This window comes from Heterocephalus glaber, unplaced genomic scaffold (assembly GCF_053883595.1).
Source record: "Heterocephalus glaber isolate CG9 unplaced genomic scaffold, H.glaber_assembly_v1.0 deba00001547, whole genome shotgun sequence".
Lineage (NCBI taxonomy): Eukaryota > Metazoa > Chordata > Mammalia > Rodentia > Bathyergidae > Heterocephalus > Heterocephalus glaber.
The window spans coordinates 17,433,997-17,451,437 of record NW_028258340.1 but is presented as its reverse complement, the minus strand read 5'-3'; the positions used below and the strand labels follow the sequence as shown (position 1 = coordinate 17,451,437).

Genomic DNA, 17,441 nt, shown 5'->3' with positions numbered 1-17,441 from the left:
CTGCTTGAAACTTTTCAGTGACTCTTTTCTAACTTAGCATAAGAACTAAAGTCCCTAGAGGGGCCTAAAAGGCCCAGTATAATCAGATTCTTATGATCTCTCTGGATTCATTAACTAGTCCACTTCTGTTTACTTGATCCTTGCCTGCCACCACGGCTTTAAGCTTACTCCAACATGCCAAGTATATTCTTCCCTCAGGGGATTTCCACTTATTAGGACCTTGCTGGACTGCTTTTCTTCTAACTATCCATATGCTCACATCCTCAGGTCTTTTAGATTTCAGTTAAATGTCTTCCCTTCAGGAAGATTTTACTTGCCACAATTATTTATTTTTAAAAATTTGATTTTTGATTGATACATCATAATTATATAAATTTATAAGGTAGAGAGTGATGCTCTGATTCATATTTACATTAGTAATGATTGGATCAAGGTTAATACCATATCCATCACCTTCAACTTATCCTTTCTTTATGGTGTGTGTATTCAAAATTCTCTCTTCCAGCACTTCTCTTCAAACACACACACACACACACAAAAGTCAACACCCTTCCTTCTCTCTGTTCTATGTGACACATAATATATTTAATGTGTTTGTCACTGTCTCTTATCATCTTCTCAGAATATAACCTTTATGAAGGTAGGGATGTTCATTACTGTTTACCTAGTACTAAGAACCAAGCCTACCTAGCGCATACCTACCCTCAAATATTTATTCAGTGAGTGAATTAATTCTTGCAATGTTGATAACAGGTGATATTTACCAAGCTCCTACTATGTTCCTGGCACTTTGCTAAACACTTCATATTTATTACAAGATTAGAGAAATAAGAGAGTTGCATGATAATATTGTCCTGAAAACCAAGGAACGGAAAGTTTCGACTACCCTTGTCTCCCTATAAATAAGACATAGCTGGAAAATAATCAGCCTTGAAAATTAGGAATCAGAAATGCCAGCCCCAAAAAGCCGATCTTTGCTTTACCTGCCATCACTATTCTCTTGCTTGGTGGCTACTCTGGAAGCCAGGTAAGGCAAGGATAGGCTGATTGGGGCAGGCATTTTTTTTCTGTTACAGGGGATTGAACTCCATACCTTGTGCTTGCCAGGCAGGTGCAACGGCACTGAGCTACATCCCTGTCTAGGGGCTGGCATTTTTGATCCCTAGTTTTCAAGGCTGATTATTTTCTGGCTAGGTCTTATTTTCAGGGCAAGAGGATAGTACAGTTGATCAACGGGACTGATGGTAAATGGAGTCAAGTAGATGGATCAATAAAATAGTGCAATCAGATGCTACACATTCATTGATGATCTTATAAGGTCCTTGTTTTCAAAGTGTTGGTGCTGGAGAAGCAAAATTGGAGTGGGTGAAAGTACAACTAGGACCTGAAGGATAGGAATCAGCAAAGTCAATTATTGCTTAAAAACTGGACAGAAAATAGGATGTTTTAGGAAAGTTAATTTAGGACGAGGTAGACTAGGGGCCAGGGATTTAGTTTAGTGGCACAGTGCCTGCCTGGCAAAGGCGAGGTCCTGAGTTTGATTCCTGGTATCAAAAGAAAAAAAAATGCTTTATAGGGCCAGGGATTTAGCTTTAGCTCAACAGCACCGTGCTTGCCTTGTAAGTGCAACGTCCCAAGTTTCGTCCCTGGTACTAAAAGGAGACAACAACAAAAAAAGGATAGAGACTGGAGTATGTTGGGTGGATGAAGGAGAGAAGTAAGGAGTAAGAAGAAAGAAGAAATTGACGTTCCCAAAGGAAGAAGAGTAAATAAAGTAAATAGAGAATCAATGTGGAGCTAGTATAGCTCTTTGCTTCATATAGGGCTCATTTTTTCCTTTTCTTGTTTCTTTAAAACAAAGATGGAAGAGAAATAACCTACAAACAGAAAAGCAAAGAGTAGCTTACAAGTGTCTTCAAGGTTCCCAGACATAGAGAACAGAGGTGAACATTTTTTCAAATCATCAGCTATTAGTCATGATCACTAAAATCCGAAATTCACTATTAGGAAGGGCAAAGGGATACTGAGATATTATTTGAAGGAATAACGTGTTTGCATGCATTACATTCACATACACATATATGCATATGCGTGTATACATATGCACATGTACATGTTAAATCTCTTTTAGAACCCATAGGGATTTTTTCTGGTATCTGGGAGCTAACCTAAGGAGCTTGCAGCTATGTCGAAACCTCTCCTGCTAGGACCAGCCCTCTATTTCATGAGCTTACACCTGGCATGTTGAAAGTTGTAGAAGCCCTCATATAGATCCAGACGGTTAATTTAGAGTTAATGCTCATTTCTTCTTTAAAGTGTGATCCTGGAATAGAAATAAGGAAATGAAATCTCATGACAGTGTCATCATAAAGTCATCAGCCAGATGGCAGTCCTTGAAATCTAATCTTAGAGGCCTCTCACAATAATTTGTAATATCACATCTAATATCATCTTCACAAATTCATATCTATTCACAGAGATTGAAGAGAAAGAAATGAACTTGCAAAGGCTCATATTTTTGGCTTTATGGATGCTATGTAGAATGTGATCAGGAAAACAAAACATTTCTTTCATAGGACACCTATGTTCTGATCTAAAGTATTAAAGTAAACATTAGCTTACTCTTGTTTTTATTTATGTATTAAAACTACAACCTGCTAGTGTATGACATCAAAGTAAAGTCATTCCACGTTGCATTTACCTTATTTAATATTCAACATTTAAAAACTGAATTGAAGGTTTTATTGCCTTAAATAGGTTTCCAACTATGCAAATACTTTCATAGATTTAACCATATCACTTGCAGTTTCAGTGCAGGCTATATATTAGTGTTCAGTAGTAAAATAGTGTTTAACCTGAACCATGAGAAATGATCCAATCAGTGTTTTCCACACCAATTTTTCAAAGACATGAGATACTTTTTCTCTATAAAACAAATATTATCAACCTTGTCTTTTTAAAATGAGTTCATACAATTAACACAAAAGTGGAAGTATCATTTTGCCATAATTGCACTATTTCAGAGTTTAAGCATCAATACTCAAAAATGGATAAATGGCAGAAATAAGGTAGAAACAAAGAAATGCAATAATATGAACCCACGTTGTAAAGAAAATACTCGTCTATAAAATATGGCAGTCACTTTTTGAAGTAGTAACATATGTAAGTATTATAAGTGTACCCTAAACTGCTTAGATGAAAGCCATTACAGATGATCTGGAGTAGGACTGTCAATAAAACTTTCTTCAATGACGGAAATATTGGACTTTATCCTATTCAGTAGAAAAGCCATTAGTTACATGTGGTTGTCAACCATTTAAAAGGTGGCTAGTGAGACAGAAACTGAACTTTAAATTTTCTTAGTCACCTTTAAACTTAAATAGCCCCTTGCTTCTGGTGGCTACCCTATAGGCCAATGTGAATATAGATAATGATGATTTTACTACTGTTTCACCTAGGCAAGATATTAGAGAAATAGGTCAAAATGTAAAAGATCACACAGAGTTTCCTTGTTCTTTATGTATCTAGAATATGGTCGATAAAAGTGTAAAATAAGAGAGGCTGTAGTCAAAGCAGAACATGGTTTAATCTGTACAAGGGATATATATAGCAGACATAGAGGGTGGATTTCTAACACCTAAAATTATCATTATCCAGTAAAGAATCCCACTGTCTTTATGATCTCTCACTGACCTGAGCAAACATCAAGCCTTAATAATCCATTGTTACTATAATCCTACTCTGTCAGTCAATGATTTGAACGGTTATTTCTTCAGGAGACTTAATGCAGTCCATCTACAGCATACCAGTTTGTCTTTCCATGCCTTTTGTGGCAGACCTTCTCTTTTAATTGGCAAAAATAACCAGCAAACACTTAGGCATAGTGTAGTGAGAAAAATACTATAATAGGTGTAGCTATCCTTTTTAAATCAATTGATTATTAGCACATGTTTGCAGTATATAATGATTACAATTATTGTAGGGAGTTGGTACATATATATAATATATCATAATTCTTTCTCTCTTTGTTTTTCATCCCCTCCCCTTCTCCTCCCTCCTTTCCCATCTGCAAAAGCTCTATTTTCATAATTTTCTCCATCTCCTTTCTCTCTTCTCCCTTTCTCTCCCTCCATCTCTTCTTCCTCATAAATTCCTGACTGTCAGTTTGATGGGTCTGAGAGATGCCTGAGAGATTACTAAAGGACACTTCTGGGTGTGTCTGGGTGGGTCATATGGGCTATATCTGGTTCCTGGCTCCTTCTCTGGAGTTCTTCTCTGTACTGTGCTTCTTGGACGCTGTAAGCTAAGCAGCTTTCTTCTGCCATGCCCTTCTTCCATGATGTTTTTGCCTTGGAGCCAGCTAACCATGGACTCAAAGCTCTGAAACTGTGGGCCAAAATAAACCTTTTGTCCTTTAAATGGTATATGTCAGGTATTTTGCCCCAGCAACAGAAAAGTAACTCATACAAGAGGGGGCCCAGGGGGCACGAAGTTGTAAGATTGGTAGAGACAGCTTTCTGGAGGAATTAAACTGAGATTTGGATAATTAATAGAACTTAGGCAGGCAAAGAAGACAGAATGATATATATCATGTCAGCAAGGGGTAGAGAGTATAGAATGTAATTAAGATGAAATGAAAATAGCTCACTGTTTCTTAATTGTGTGTGAGGGAAGGAAGGGAATGATCCAGGAGGAATGGGAAATTAGGCTAGAGTTGTAAGAAAAGGCCAAATCACACAAGACCTTAAAGCCATTTAAAGGAGTATGGAATGCTTTTTTTTTTTTTTTTTTTGGTACCAGGGATTGAACTCAGGACCCTGCGCTTGCAAGGCAGGTGGTGGAACCCCTGAGCTAAATCCCCGACCTGGGAATGCTTTTTTAAAACAATGGATAAGGTACTAATGACTTCAAAGGCTGGTTCTGAAAGATCATTCTGAATTCTATAAGGAGAATGAGTAGAAAGTAGGAAGACTAGAAGAAGAGAAGCCAGTTAGGTGAATAATGTTGTCGTTCACACAAGACATTAGAGGAGCAGGAATGGATTGAAGAGGCTAGATTTGAGCGTTATTTAGGCAGTGAATAGCTTTATTGTAGCTTAGCTATGGGTGTTGCAGAAGGAAGAGTTAAGTGTGACTTTTAGTTTTCCAAGTAGATCAACTTGTTGTAACGTTTACTGGATAGGGGCTACAGAAAGAGAAGTTGGTTGTATTTGGAGAGAAAGATTGGAAGAGGGCAAAGATGAGTTCAGCTTTGGATGTACTCAATTTGAAGATCCTGTGCGAAATTAAAATAGAAAAATAGGAGTTGGACATACAGGTCTTACATGCAAAAGAACATAACTCAGTTGGAAATACAAATAGATGGTCATTCACAGAATGAAAATACACAAGTTGATTAATTTTTACAAAGAGTATATGTAAAGTGGCAAGGAAATAAGGAAGAACTTTCTAGGCATGAGTCAAAAGGCTCTTGGAGAATTGAGATTCTATATGGACAAGCCAAAATTGCAAGCTGGTTTCTAAAATTCCAGTTCACTGTACCCATTGTGAAAGTAATTATATACTTTCATTTGCTGATGGTTTTTAGAGATGGAACTTAAAAAACATAAACTGAATGTCCTTCCCCTGAAGAATCTAAAGACTTTAATAAAGTGATCAAAATAACTAAGAGAGTTGCTTAAGACATCAAGGAGTATGAGATGTGGGGAGAGGGGTTTTCCAAAGAGAGTAGTGTCATCGGAATAGACCAATCCCTTGAAGCTCTAGTTCTGTACCATGTCCATTCTTAGTTTACATTCCCTAAACTCACCAAATTAATCTCTAATCTTAATTTGCTTTTACCTAAAGAGGCTTCTGTTTGCAAAGCAGGTATTTCCCACTGAGATGTAATGATGAACTCCCCAATACCAACTGATTTCATGTGGATAATTCTTCCCAAGTCTAATCGTCTGCTCCTATTCAACTGAACAGATACTAGATCTGATTTGGAGAAGAATGGCCAAATCTTGCCACTGGGAGGAAATGAGATTTTCCCATAAATACCTATCCCCTACTGAAGTTTCCCTTTCTCCAGTAAGATCCTTTTGAGAGGGCCCCAAATATAACCACTCAACTTCAGGTTGAGTTCTCTGTTCCATGGTCATCTGCACGCCCAGTATCTGGTACTCAGGACTAGAGGTGCTCCCTAGGGTCACCAAGTGAAGGCACACTTCACAGGAGTTTGCACTTTTCAATCACTAGCTCTGCTTTGAGATTTACTTGGTTCCTTAATTTCCATATATTAATAGTACATTACTCCTAAGGTTTCCTGCTTTTACTTTAAAAATCTTTTCATTTCCTCAGTGGTGGCTTTTTCCTATTAATGAAGGCCACCTACCTGAGTTTTTCACTGATTCATATCATCTGAAATTCACCTTTCACAGTGGTCTTTCTCATCATTGACAGGGACTATTTTTGCTTGTTTTTTTTTTTTTTTTCACAGAACTCAAAGGCCTAATGACCCTTAGTACAGCATGCACAATGTAATTCTATACTGTTATTCAGCAAATATATACTAGCTTCCTATTATTTTACTTGGTTTAGGATATGGATGCGTGTCAAAGAAGAAAGACAGTCTCTGCCCTCATGGAGTTCAGACCAATTTTTAAGACAAACATGAAACAGTTATGTAACTCATGCATTTATAATTGGAATAAGTACAAGTGTTAAAAGAACTGAAGAAGATAAAACATGATTTAAGGAGACAGTCTCTCTAAGGACTATTAATTTCCATAGATATAGAATGGGAAATAAAGCTATGGGTCATATTACCTACATGGATGTTCCCATTGGGTGTGTAGAGTGAGATATAATAGTGGAACCATGGACAGCTATAAGTGCACCACAAAGCTCAGTGACTTTTTTATCAGATTAAGTTTGAGGCAGCATGTGCCATGTTAGGATAGAAAGCTATTTCTCAGAGCATGCTGCTGAATGACTCTTCTAACTGGAAATCAGTATTTTGTTTTTATTTAATCTCTTGGTTCTATCACTACCTTTGGGACTATGGGTAAATCATTTCATTTTACTAGGCCTCAGATACCACCTCATTAAAACAGGAGCCTGAGCCAAAACTCTGAGCTGAGTTGGAATTTATCATCTTGGGTCCTCCCAATCTCCAGCATAGCAGGATTGGGAAAACAAACTTGCACACTGTCCATCTGGTTTCACTATCCCTTCATTATAGTCAACAACAGTTTTAGAAACAATGTAATTCTTACCTTTTATGGATGTTTCCCCAAGAGGCATTGATGTTCTCTGTTATCATGTGTACCTTTCTGGTGTCATCTGCAGAATAATCCCGGAGAAGTTTCAGTGCCAAGTCATTTGCCACATCTACATTTATCTGCCACTGGCGGAGGTCTTTGGCCAATTGCTACAGATGTGGATGAGACAGAAAATGAACGTCAGTTTTTCTCTGAAATCTCTAGCTGGAGTTTGTTCAAATGCTTCATAGTTTCTGAATTCTCAGGTCAGAACACGTCTACAAGATTGCTTTTAAACTACCATGAGATTTAGTCAAACATGACAATATAAGCTAACTCATTTTCCATGACAAAAGTTTTAAATGCAGCATCTTGGGCAATAACCAGTTTCAGGCATTTCAATTTAGTAGTAATTAATTGGAAATAAAGTAAGCTTAATTATTTTTATCATAGGAGAGAGAAAACTATAACAACAAGCTCCCATAAATCGTTGAGTATGTGATATACAACAAAATTTGGACAGAAAAAAATAATCCTGCATTTCTCCTCCCTTCATTATCTTGTTGAATTGTTTATGTAATTAGTGCCATCTACTGGCATTCAACTAAACCTGCATATAGAAAATATTGAACAACAAAAGGACAATGTTACAAAGTTTTCTGAAGGATAATACAGTACTTTAAAAATATTCTTCTAAGTCAAAATATAAAATTATTGTGAAACCAAAATACCCATGGTTTCTTCTTTGTCTTTGACAATTGAGTTTTATCAAACTAGACATTTCATCACTTCATATTTCAAAGAAGTCAGCCAATGATAGCTATATCATGTCAATTTGAAAGGTCTATTACACTTCTCTAAGTAGGAGGCTTCTAAACATTTAGATAATATTAAATTAAGGTATTTCGACCAAATTCAGTATGGTGGGCTAAACCACTGATACATGGTGAGAGAAATAAGAACAGGCAATTTAAAGAAGAGAAAGGATAAAATAATTTTACACAAAAAGAAAAAAGTTAACTTTTATGTCAAACAAATATTAAATCATGAGGGTACAATTTGGCACCAATTAAATTAACAAATAAATGGCCGGGAATTTGGCTCAGTGGTGCCGCCGTCTGCCTCTGAAGCACAAGGTCTCAAGTTCGATCTCTGGTACCAAAAAAAAAAATTGTCAAAGGTTAGAAAGAGGGATAAAATTAGCACATTCTTATACTATTGTTGAGAATAATGTCTATCAAAACTAATTTGGCAATAGATATGTGTTTACCCCCATTGACCTAGTAATCTTACCTATGCTTTATCCTAATAAAATATTCAAAGATAAATATACTATAGGAATAGACTTTAGTTAACCAAAATATTAAAAGACAAAAGTCCAAAACAGTTTCAATATTTAATGAAGGGATGTTAAAAGACCATAGTACATTAATCCAATAGCCTAATATGTAGTAAATGTGGACAATAATCATTGCAAAAAGAACACAATTTTCTTGTGTGAAAACAGAACACAATTTTGTAACTAAGAAGGGTGTCTTTGTTACTTTCTTCTTGTTGGTACAAAATACCTGGCATCTACAAGTTAAAAGAAAGATTTCAGCCCATAGTTGGGTGGTTCCAAGGCAGGGCAGCATGGCAGAGGAGAAATTGTTCATGGTGTGGCAGAGATGAAGCAGCCAAGGATCAATGAAAGAGGAGGGATATATACCCTTCCAGGCCACACTCACAGTGACCCACCTCTTTCCAGCAGGCTTCACCTCCCAACATCACACCCAGTGAGAAACCCATCAGTGGACTAATCCAGTGATGAGTATCACACTTATGATCCAGTTATCTCCTCAAAGCCCCACCTATGAGCCCATGAGGCTTGGGGGGAATCTATATATAATCCACATAAAAATGGAAGAGAATTTGAAAATAACTGATGTTTCTGAAAAGAGGAATCACTTTTGTTTCAATACATTTTGTTTTGTGCTAGTACGGTTATATAATAGAAATCAAACACTGGTACTATTAATATAACTTCTTGGGTTTGAACTCCTCTTCCTTGAAATCTGACATTTCTTAGTAAACAAGAATATTCTATAGTATAATCAAACTAAATAATATTCACTGCATATAGCAAATAAACCCAGATTACCAGTTACAAGAAGCTAAAGTGAACATCACTAACATTAGCTATGAAACCAGAAAAGATAGTTTCTAATGACACTGAGCATAGCTGATGCTACTACAAAGCAATTAAAATTTATCCTTTTAGAAAGCCTGACTCTGCTTCCATGCTCCTTTTATCAAATATCATGGCTATTTTCTACCTTTCAGATTCACACCTTCTGAGATAAAACAACTCCTAAAGTCTTGCTTTTTCTAGAAATTTCCTAGGGTACAAAAATTACCTCTCCTTCCCTTCCTCTCTTAAGCCAAATCTAAAATGATAAGAGTAATGCAAGCTAAAATTCAAATAGCCATGTGGTCCTTATTCTCCGGAAGATGGTATTTGTATTTTAAAAGTTGAGCATATCTATCATCTATCAATTCTCTAATTGATAGCATAAGCATTACCAAAATGCAAATGATGCCTAGTTACGATTTTTGAAGTCAATTCCTTTTTAAGGAAGATTTAACTGTTAAACAAGTAGTTGTGATGAACCAACATCAGAGGATAAATGTATAGGCTTATAAACAGATTATAAAACTTTTAATGAATATATAATTAAAATCATTTACTTTAGCTAAGCAAGTTATATAATCTTGGAAGCTACTCTTCATTCGTGGGTTGCTATATGAAAAGTAGATATAAGAGGATACACTCTTTGAATGGCTTTATGGTTATATGTATACTTTCAAACTCATGAAATTATGTGCATGAAATATATATTTTTCATTTACCAATTATACCTCAAGAAAGCAGCTGACAAAAACGAAATAAAATGCGGGATGTTGCAATGAGTCTGAAAAAGTCTATTGATCATAAAATGCCTAAAAGTATAAGCTGCAAAATATGCTATGATTTTCCAAAATCTCTAAAAAAAAAAGCAAGAGTTAAATGAGACTTTATAGTAAAAAGGTAGTAAAAGGGTGAAGCTTAACCTCAAACTAGAGTTTTTTGATACATGCTCGTGCCATTTAATTATCTCTAAAATTATGTTCACAGCAAAAGCTAATTTTTTCGTTTTACCTAAAGAAAAAAAATCTGGACTTAATACTAATGGTCACTGAATACTACTCAGGTTTTGTGAGGATTTAAGATTAAAAAGAAATACTTTCACTGATCTTGACTAACATTGACAGCACTAAGGGCCTTATCTAAACATAAGGTTCCCAACCACAGCTCTCTGTTCCCCCTTCTTAACCACATTCATCAGAAAAGACTGGTTTCCCTGCCTCCAAAGGTAATATGTTGACCACTTTGGGTTTTACCCAAGTGTCATTCACATTAGGAGCCATGACCTTGAACAGCTTTGCCTACCACTGTGAAATTTACTACTGGGATAACTCCAGACCTCGGAAGGAGTGTAAATTCAAAATACAACGGACTTCACACACACACACCTTTTTCTTGCTGAATACTATTTACAATGGTGTATCCTACAGGGAACTGTTTGTGTGGCGACTATGGTGTGTGATGAAATTTAAGACACTGTGATCACTAGCCTACAAAAATGATGACTTTGTAGGTATATGTGTGTGTTTTTTATAAAGCATACAAAATGCTAAAATCCCCAAACGTGTCTCCAATCAAGAAATATTTCATATTCAAACCTAATTTGAGGTTACTGCAATTTGTATGGGGTTTAGACAGAAAAATGCTTTTGCACTATGAGATAAGCCCAAAGTAAATTCAAGATTTTTTTCTATTGCAATGTTCATCTTCTTTCATTGTTTTATTTGTAGGAGCTCTTTTTAGGTACATTGACAGTGCAAGAGAGAAAAGAGGAGTAAAAGAGTGAGTAGTTAAAAGTCTAAGCAGTAGAATGAATCTGCTGGATGTGAATCTTGGTTTAATCATTTAGTAGTTATAGGACAAATGGGAAAGTTAATTATCTATGCCTCAGTTTCCTCCTTTGTTAAATGGAGATTATGACCATTGACTTAGAAAATACAAGGAAAATACAAATGTGCTTGGCAATCTCCAAGAATTAAATATTGTAATTATCATTGCCATCATCATCACTACTGCTATTACTTTTTTTTTGTACTGGGGATTGAACTCGGATCCTTGCGCTTGTGAGGCAGGCAGCAGAACCACTGAGCTAAATCCCCTCTATTACTACTTTTAATGAATCACATCTATATTCTCCACCATGTAATTCCCATACTCAAATCAAGTTGTTTGCTGTTTTATAGACATTGCAGCAGCTCTAAAAGTTTCCCTTTAATTTAAAAGATAAAAGTATATGCATAGACCTATAATTAAAATTTTTAAGGTTGAGTATTATGCAACTTTTCTTATTAAGTGTGTTTTGGGATATTCACCTACAAGTGAAATAAACATTTGTTCTGGGTGAACTAGATTTAAAAATTTTTAATGACTGCCTCAGAGGAGCTTCATGAAAGGCAGTGATCAGGAACAAAAGCCACCTTCCCAGGAGGCCTCATTTGTCCCTTGTCCTGCAGTTTGAACCTTAAGGACGTCATTAACCTTGGGAGTCCAGTTTTGTCATCTGCAAAATAGGATGGGCTTACTCTGCTTATGCCTTGAGCACGTAAGGTGTCCAAACCAAAATCCAATTGCTTGGAAAATTATAAAATAGGGTTCTAACATATTTACAGATAAAAAGTTCTGCATATTGGATTTCTGTCACTTTGCCATGGATGTAGTGTTTGCATTTATTCACTAAGGGATTCATGGAAAGACTTAGCTCAGTGAGCTAAAAAGTAAGAGCTTAGAAACTCTCAGCTCCATTCTCTACCCATTTCCTAGCATACTTAGTATTACAGATGGACTAACCCTTGTAAGACTCAGAATTACCCAGAATCTCCTGCTAGCCAGCTTCTTGCTGGGTGAAGCCAATGAGAGCCACTGGCAAAAGACTTCCAGAGAGCAGGAGAAAGAATAGAACAACAGAATTTCTCTCTTCCTCACTCCATTTGGGCAGTACCTCCTTTCTGTCTTGGTTTCTCACTGGACAATCCCTCCTGTAGTAGTTTCAGCACCTGCTCTGCAGCCCGCCCCCCCCCAGTGTTTGAATGAGCCCCAGATGGCTGTGGTCTCCTTTTAAGTGGTAGCAGCTTCCTGGGGTTGTTAAACTTAGAGTTGGCTCCGGTTGAAATTTTCAGCTCCTTCATTACCCAGAGAACCAGTCCTCTATACTAAATTCTCTTTGTTTGGAATATCTAGTTTGGTTTCTAGACTAAACCTTGATAATAACTGAGGAATCTCACAGCCAATGACCCTACCTACAATTCCACATGGGTAACTGAATATATCCATTACAAATTATAAGAAATATCAGACTTCACATCTTGCATGCTTGTCTCCAGTCTCAGAGGAAGACTAGAGTATTCTGCTATTGGAAGGTGGTTTCACCATCTGGACACCCATCTATTCTGGGATCCTCCTCCGTGTACTTCTCTCTCTGTGTTCTTCTCCACAGCCTTCAAATACGAGTCTCTCTCTTTCATCTTTAAAAAACAAAAACCTGGACTTCATCACTTTCATTCCCTTCACAGCCACATGCTTCAGAAGGCAAGTATTTACTTATTGCCTCAACTTGGTTACATTTTTGCCACTCTAGAATACTTCAAAATCAGGTTTCTCCTATTACTATTCCAGAATTACTTTGACAGGAGTCACTGTAGGAAATTGAATTATTGCCCTCAATTCTTTACCTCTCTTTGTATAGGTAACTTGAAGCTCTTCCTAGAAAAGGCCAAGTTTCCTTTCTTGCCCTTAAAACTACATTTGATGATATGCCTTGCTTTGCTTAATCCTAATGAGAAGCTAATAGAAATGACACAAACAATGGCTTGTGTTTATGCAGTGGGACTAGTTAGTCCTTTTGCACGTCGTCATAAAACAAATATTCCCTAGAGGAGGATGAGTGATGTGTCCAACAGAGTTACCCCAATCAACATGAAGCATGAAGAGCCACCTCCCTCAGTTGTAAGCCCATGGAAAGGCAATATGTGCCTATCATTGTATGCCACTAACATTTTTAGGTTTCATATTGCAGCATTCTTGTGAAAATCACTGATTCAGTTAGCAATGGCCACACTGCCTGTAGAAAGAGTAGGTTCTGATTTACTTGAATTATTTGAGGCGAGTGGTGCAGGTGGTGCAGTTGATTACTTTTTTTTTTTTTTTTAAGTCCTTTCCTTTCTTGGCTCTCTTTCTTTAGGTGTCCTCTGTTTTCTTGCATGGTTCATTTTTTTCTTTTTTGGCTTGTCCCCAAAATATTCCTGTCCCCTAAAACTCTGTCCCTGTCTCGGGCTTCTATTACTTGATTGCAAACTGTTTAACTGAAGGAAGAGGTAGAGAGCATAACTTCAAAAAAGGGGAATCATAATTTCCCTTACATCCAAATCTACTACTTTAATTTAGGCCTCCATAATCTCTTGCTAGGATTCTGCAGTAATCTTTTTATTGGCTCTCTTCCTCCTCTCACAATTGGCCTTTCCATCTGCATAAAACTGCTTAAGTGGTCTTTTTGCAATGCAAATGGAACCCCTGTAGCTTCTCTGTATAAAAGCTTTCAGTGGGTCCCTAATATACACAAGACAAACTCCAAACCTTTCCTTGGATTAGGACCTCAAATGACTGCTACCTGTGCCTTCACTTTCATCTTTTGTTCTTTCTTTTTCCAATGCAGTTTCTCAAATGCTTTCCCCTCAGCTGTCCACAGGACAGTACAGAACCTCTAATAGTGAAATATTCAAGGTGGCCTAGTCAGTGAAAGAATCATCACAAAAATTCAGGTTTCTAGACTCTGGATTCAGGGATCAATTCAACTGGGGAACATAAAATATGATCTTCTGGATGATTGTAGCATGATTGGAAAATTATGGTGTATAACAAAGTAACACGTTTCCAAACAAAGATGGTAGAAAAAAATCACTAAACAATTTAGCCCTAAGTATGAATTAATGTTCTATAAATCCTTACTGAGAAAAGAAACACAATTTCTTTGTGTAAATTAAAATGACCTATAAAAACTCTTTATGGATTTATAATAGAAATGTTAGAATATCTATAAGGAAGCTATTTCAAAAGTAAAGCCTCTGACCATTAACTCCAACACTTATCTATTAAACCTTTGACATTACCAAACAACTCTGTTTCAGAAGGTAACACTCTGTACAGGGGATACTGTTTAAGAAAATGGCCCTCATTTTCCAGCTTACTGGAAATGATTAATCTTTTCAATAGCTCTGTGGACTACATACCAGCGTTGTTACTTTTTTTGTCCTTTCAACAATGACTACAAGCTGAGAGCAGGCTAGTAAATGTGTTATCGGCCAACCCATTAGAGTTCCATTATTTTCTGTCTTACATGGCTTCATGTAATGAATTTTTATAATTAAACTAATGGCATACAATTTATTTTTCCCCTTCTTTACTTTCAGGCCCCATTTCTCTTCCGGCTTCTTTGGAATAAGTTTTATACAAAAAGAAGGGAGGAGAGCCCTCCAAGTGCTTCATTACCTTAATTTCATTATGACATTTTGGAAAGCATTCTCTTTATCTGGGCTCTCTAATTTGCTGACTTTATTAAAAGGTTTAAGCGGTGTTGTAATTAACAAATCATCCAGCTACCCCAGGCACTGAAGAGAAGGCTAGTTGAGAGGATATGGAAATGGTTGGGTGAAAATGACTCCAGAGAGAATGCTAGAGGACATATCCCCAGAAATGGCGTTTTCTTAGTGACTTTTCAAATCTCATGAGCCATTGATGGTAGACTACATTATTGTTCTCAAATATCTAGTGCCTATTTCATGCCAGGGGATTATACATCTAAACTTTAATAAACAAGATCTATAGTCCTAATGACGTGCAAATATATTTTTAAAGCAGCTTTGTTGATATATATATATATATATATATATATATATATATATATATATATATATAAAACATACATTTCTGAATCCACTCATTTAAAGTATATACTTTAATGGTTTCCAGTATATTCATACAGTTGTGCAAGCTAATTTTGGAATATTTTCTTCCCACCAAAAAAGAAACCCCATACCATTAAGGTACTTTCCTCCAACCACACTCCCCTTCTAGCCTTTACTGAACATTTCACCTAAGTGGACTCATACAATATGTGGTCTTTTGACTGGTGTATGCCACTTGTCTTGGAGCTTCATCCATGTTACAGCATTTATCAATGTTTCATTCTTGTTTATTGATTAATCATATTCCATTGCTGGATGTACTGTGTTATATTTATTAGCTGGTAGACATCTGAGTTGATTCTACTTTTTGGCTGTTGCCAATAATGCTGCCATAGACATTTGTGAAAAGGTTTTGTGTGTATGACTTTTCATTTTTCTTCAATATACACTTAGAGTAGAATATAAAATGGTTATATTATTTGATAACTCCGTATTTACTATGTCTAGGAAATAACATTTTTACAAAGTGTCATCACCATTTTAAAGTTCCACTAATAATATATGAGGGTTCCAAATATTCTACACACTTGTCAACACTTATCATCAATTTTTAATTTTAGTCATCCTGATGTGTATGAAATGGTATCTTATAGTGGTTTTCATTAGTATTTTCTTAAAGCCTAATGATGTTAAACATATTTTCAAGCATTTATGGCCATTTATACTGCTACTTGGGAGAAATTTCTATTCAAATTGTTTTTCCATTTATAATTGGGTCACTTATCTTTTTGTGGTTATTAGTTTTTATATCCTCTTAATACAAGTTCTTGATCAAAAAAATAATTGCAAATATTTTCTCACATTCTGTGGATTGTGTTTTCACTTTCAAAATTTTAATTGTGATGAAATTCAATTTATGTATTTTTTATCACTTTTCCTTTTGGCATCATACCTAAGAAAACATTGCCTAACCCACTGTACTTTAGTATTTTCATCTAATAGTTTTAAAGTTTTAATTCTTGCATTTAGTTCTATATGCCATTATAAAATATATTATTTTACAAAAGTTTAAAATTTAATACAAATTTTTACTTTTCATTGAAAATATGTAAATGTATATGTCACAAAGTGCTATTTTGATTTTATGTATACACTGTGGAATAAAATACCCATTGCTTCATATACTTATTACTTTTTGGAGTGAGAATATTTAAAATCTTAATAAACAATCTGATACATACAACATATTATTAATAATGGACATCATGTGTATAATCAATCTTCAAAATTTATTCTGTCTAAACGAAACCTTGTCCCACCACTGTCACCCCCATTCTACTCTCTACTTTTGTATGTTTGACTTTTTTAGCTTCTACATCTATATCCACGTGAGATCATGTAGTATTTGGTTTGTGTATCTGGTTTATTTCACTTTACATATTGTCCTCCAGGGTCATCTATGTTGTCACAAATGATAGAATTTTTTTCATTGTAAAGGATGCATAATATTTCACTATGTATATGTACCACACATTATTTATCTATTCATCTACTGATGGACCCTTTCATTGTGAATATTACTATGATAAGCATGAGTGCAGATATTCTTTCAATATACTGATTTTATTCTTTTGGATGCACACCCAGCAGTGGGATTGCTGGATCATAAAGTGATTCTATTTGTAGTTTGAGAAACTACGCTGTTCATAATGGCTGTCCTAAACATCCCTACCAATGGTGCACAGTGTTCCTTTTTTCAATATTCTTGCCAATACTTTTTTTATAACAGCCCTGCCTACAGGTATGAGGTGACACCTCATTGTAATTTTAATCTGTATTTTCTTAATGATTAATGATTTTGAGCAGTTTTTCATGAATCTATTGGCCATTTGTATGTCTTTTTCTTTTCTTTCTATTTTTTGAGACAGGATCTCACTATGTAGTTCAGGCTAATTTTGAACTTACTATTTAGCCCAGGCTGGGCTTGAACCCATGGAGATCCTCTTGCTTCAGCCTTCCAAGTGCTGGGATTACAGGTGTGTATCATTATGCCAAGCTTATGTCATCTTCTGACAAATGTCTATTCAAATCTTTCATTCATTTTTAATTAAATTTTCTTGTGTAATCTATTTTTGTT

General features: G+C 35.8%; 1 protein-coding gene across 11 annotated transcripts in view; it reads right to left on the bottom strand.

The window, feature by feature from the left end:
* The window catches only part of Dmd (dystrophin), a 2,486,572-nt gene that overhangs the window by 513,610 nt on the left and 1,955,521 nt on the right, over positions 1-17,441 (bottom strand). For all 11 annotated transcript variants that reach the window (XM_004850043.4, XM_087189971.1, XM_087189973.1 and 8 more), the window contains one exon: positions 7,259-7,413. In XM_004850043.4, coding sequence (XP_004850100.2) covers positions 7,259-7,413 — 155 coding nt within the window. The remainder of the gene's footprint in view (positions 1-7,258; positions 7,414-17,441) is intronic.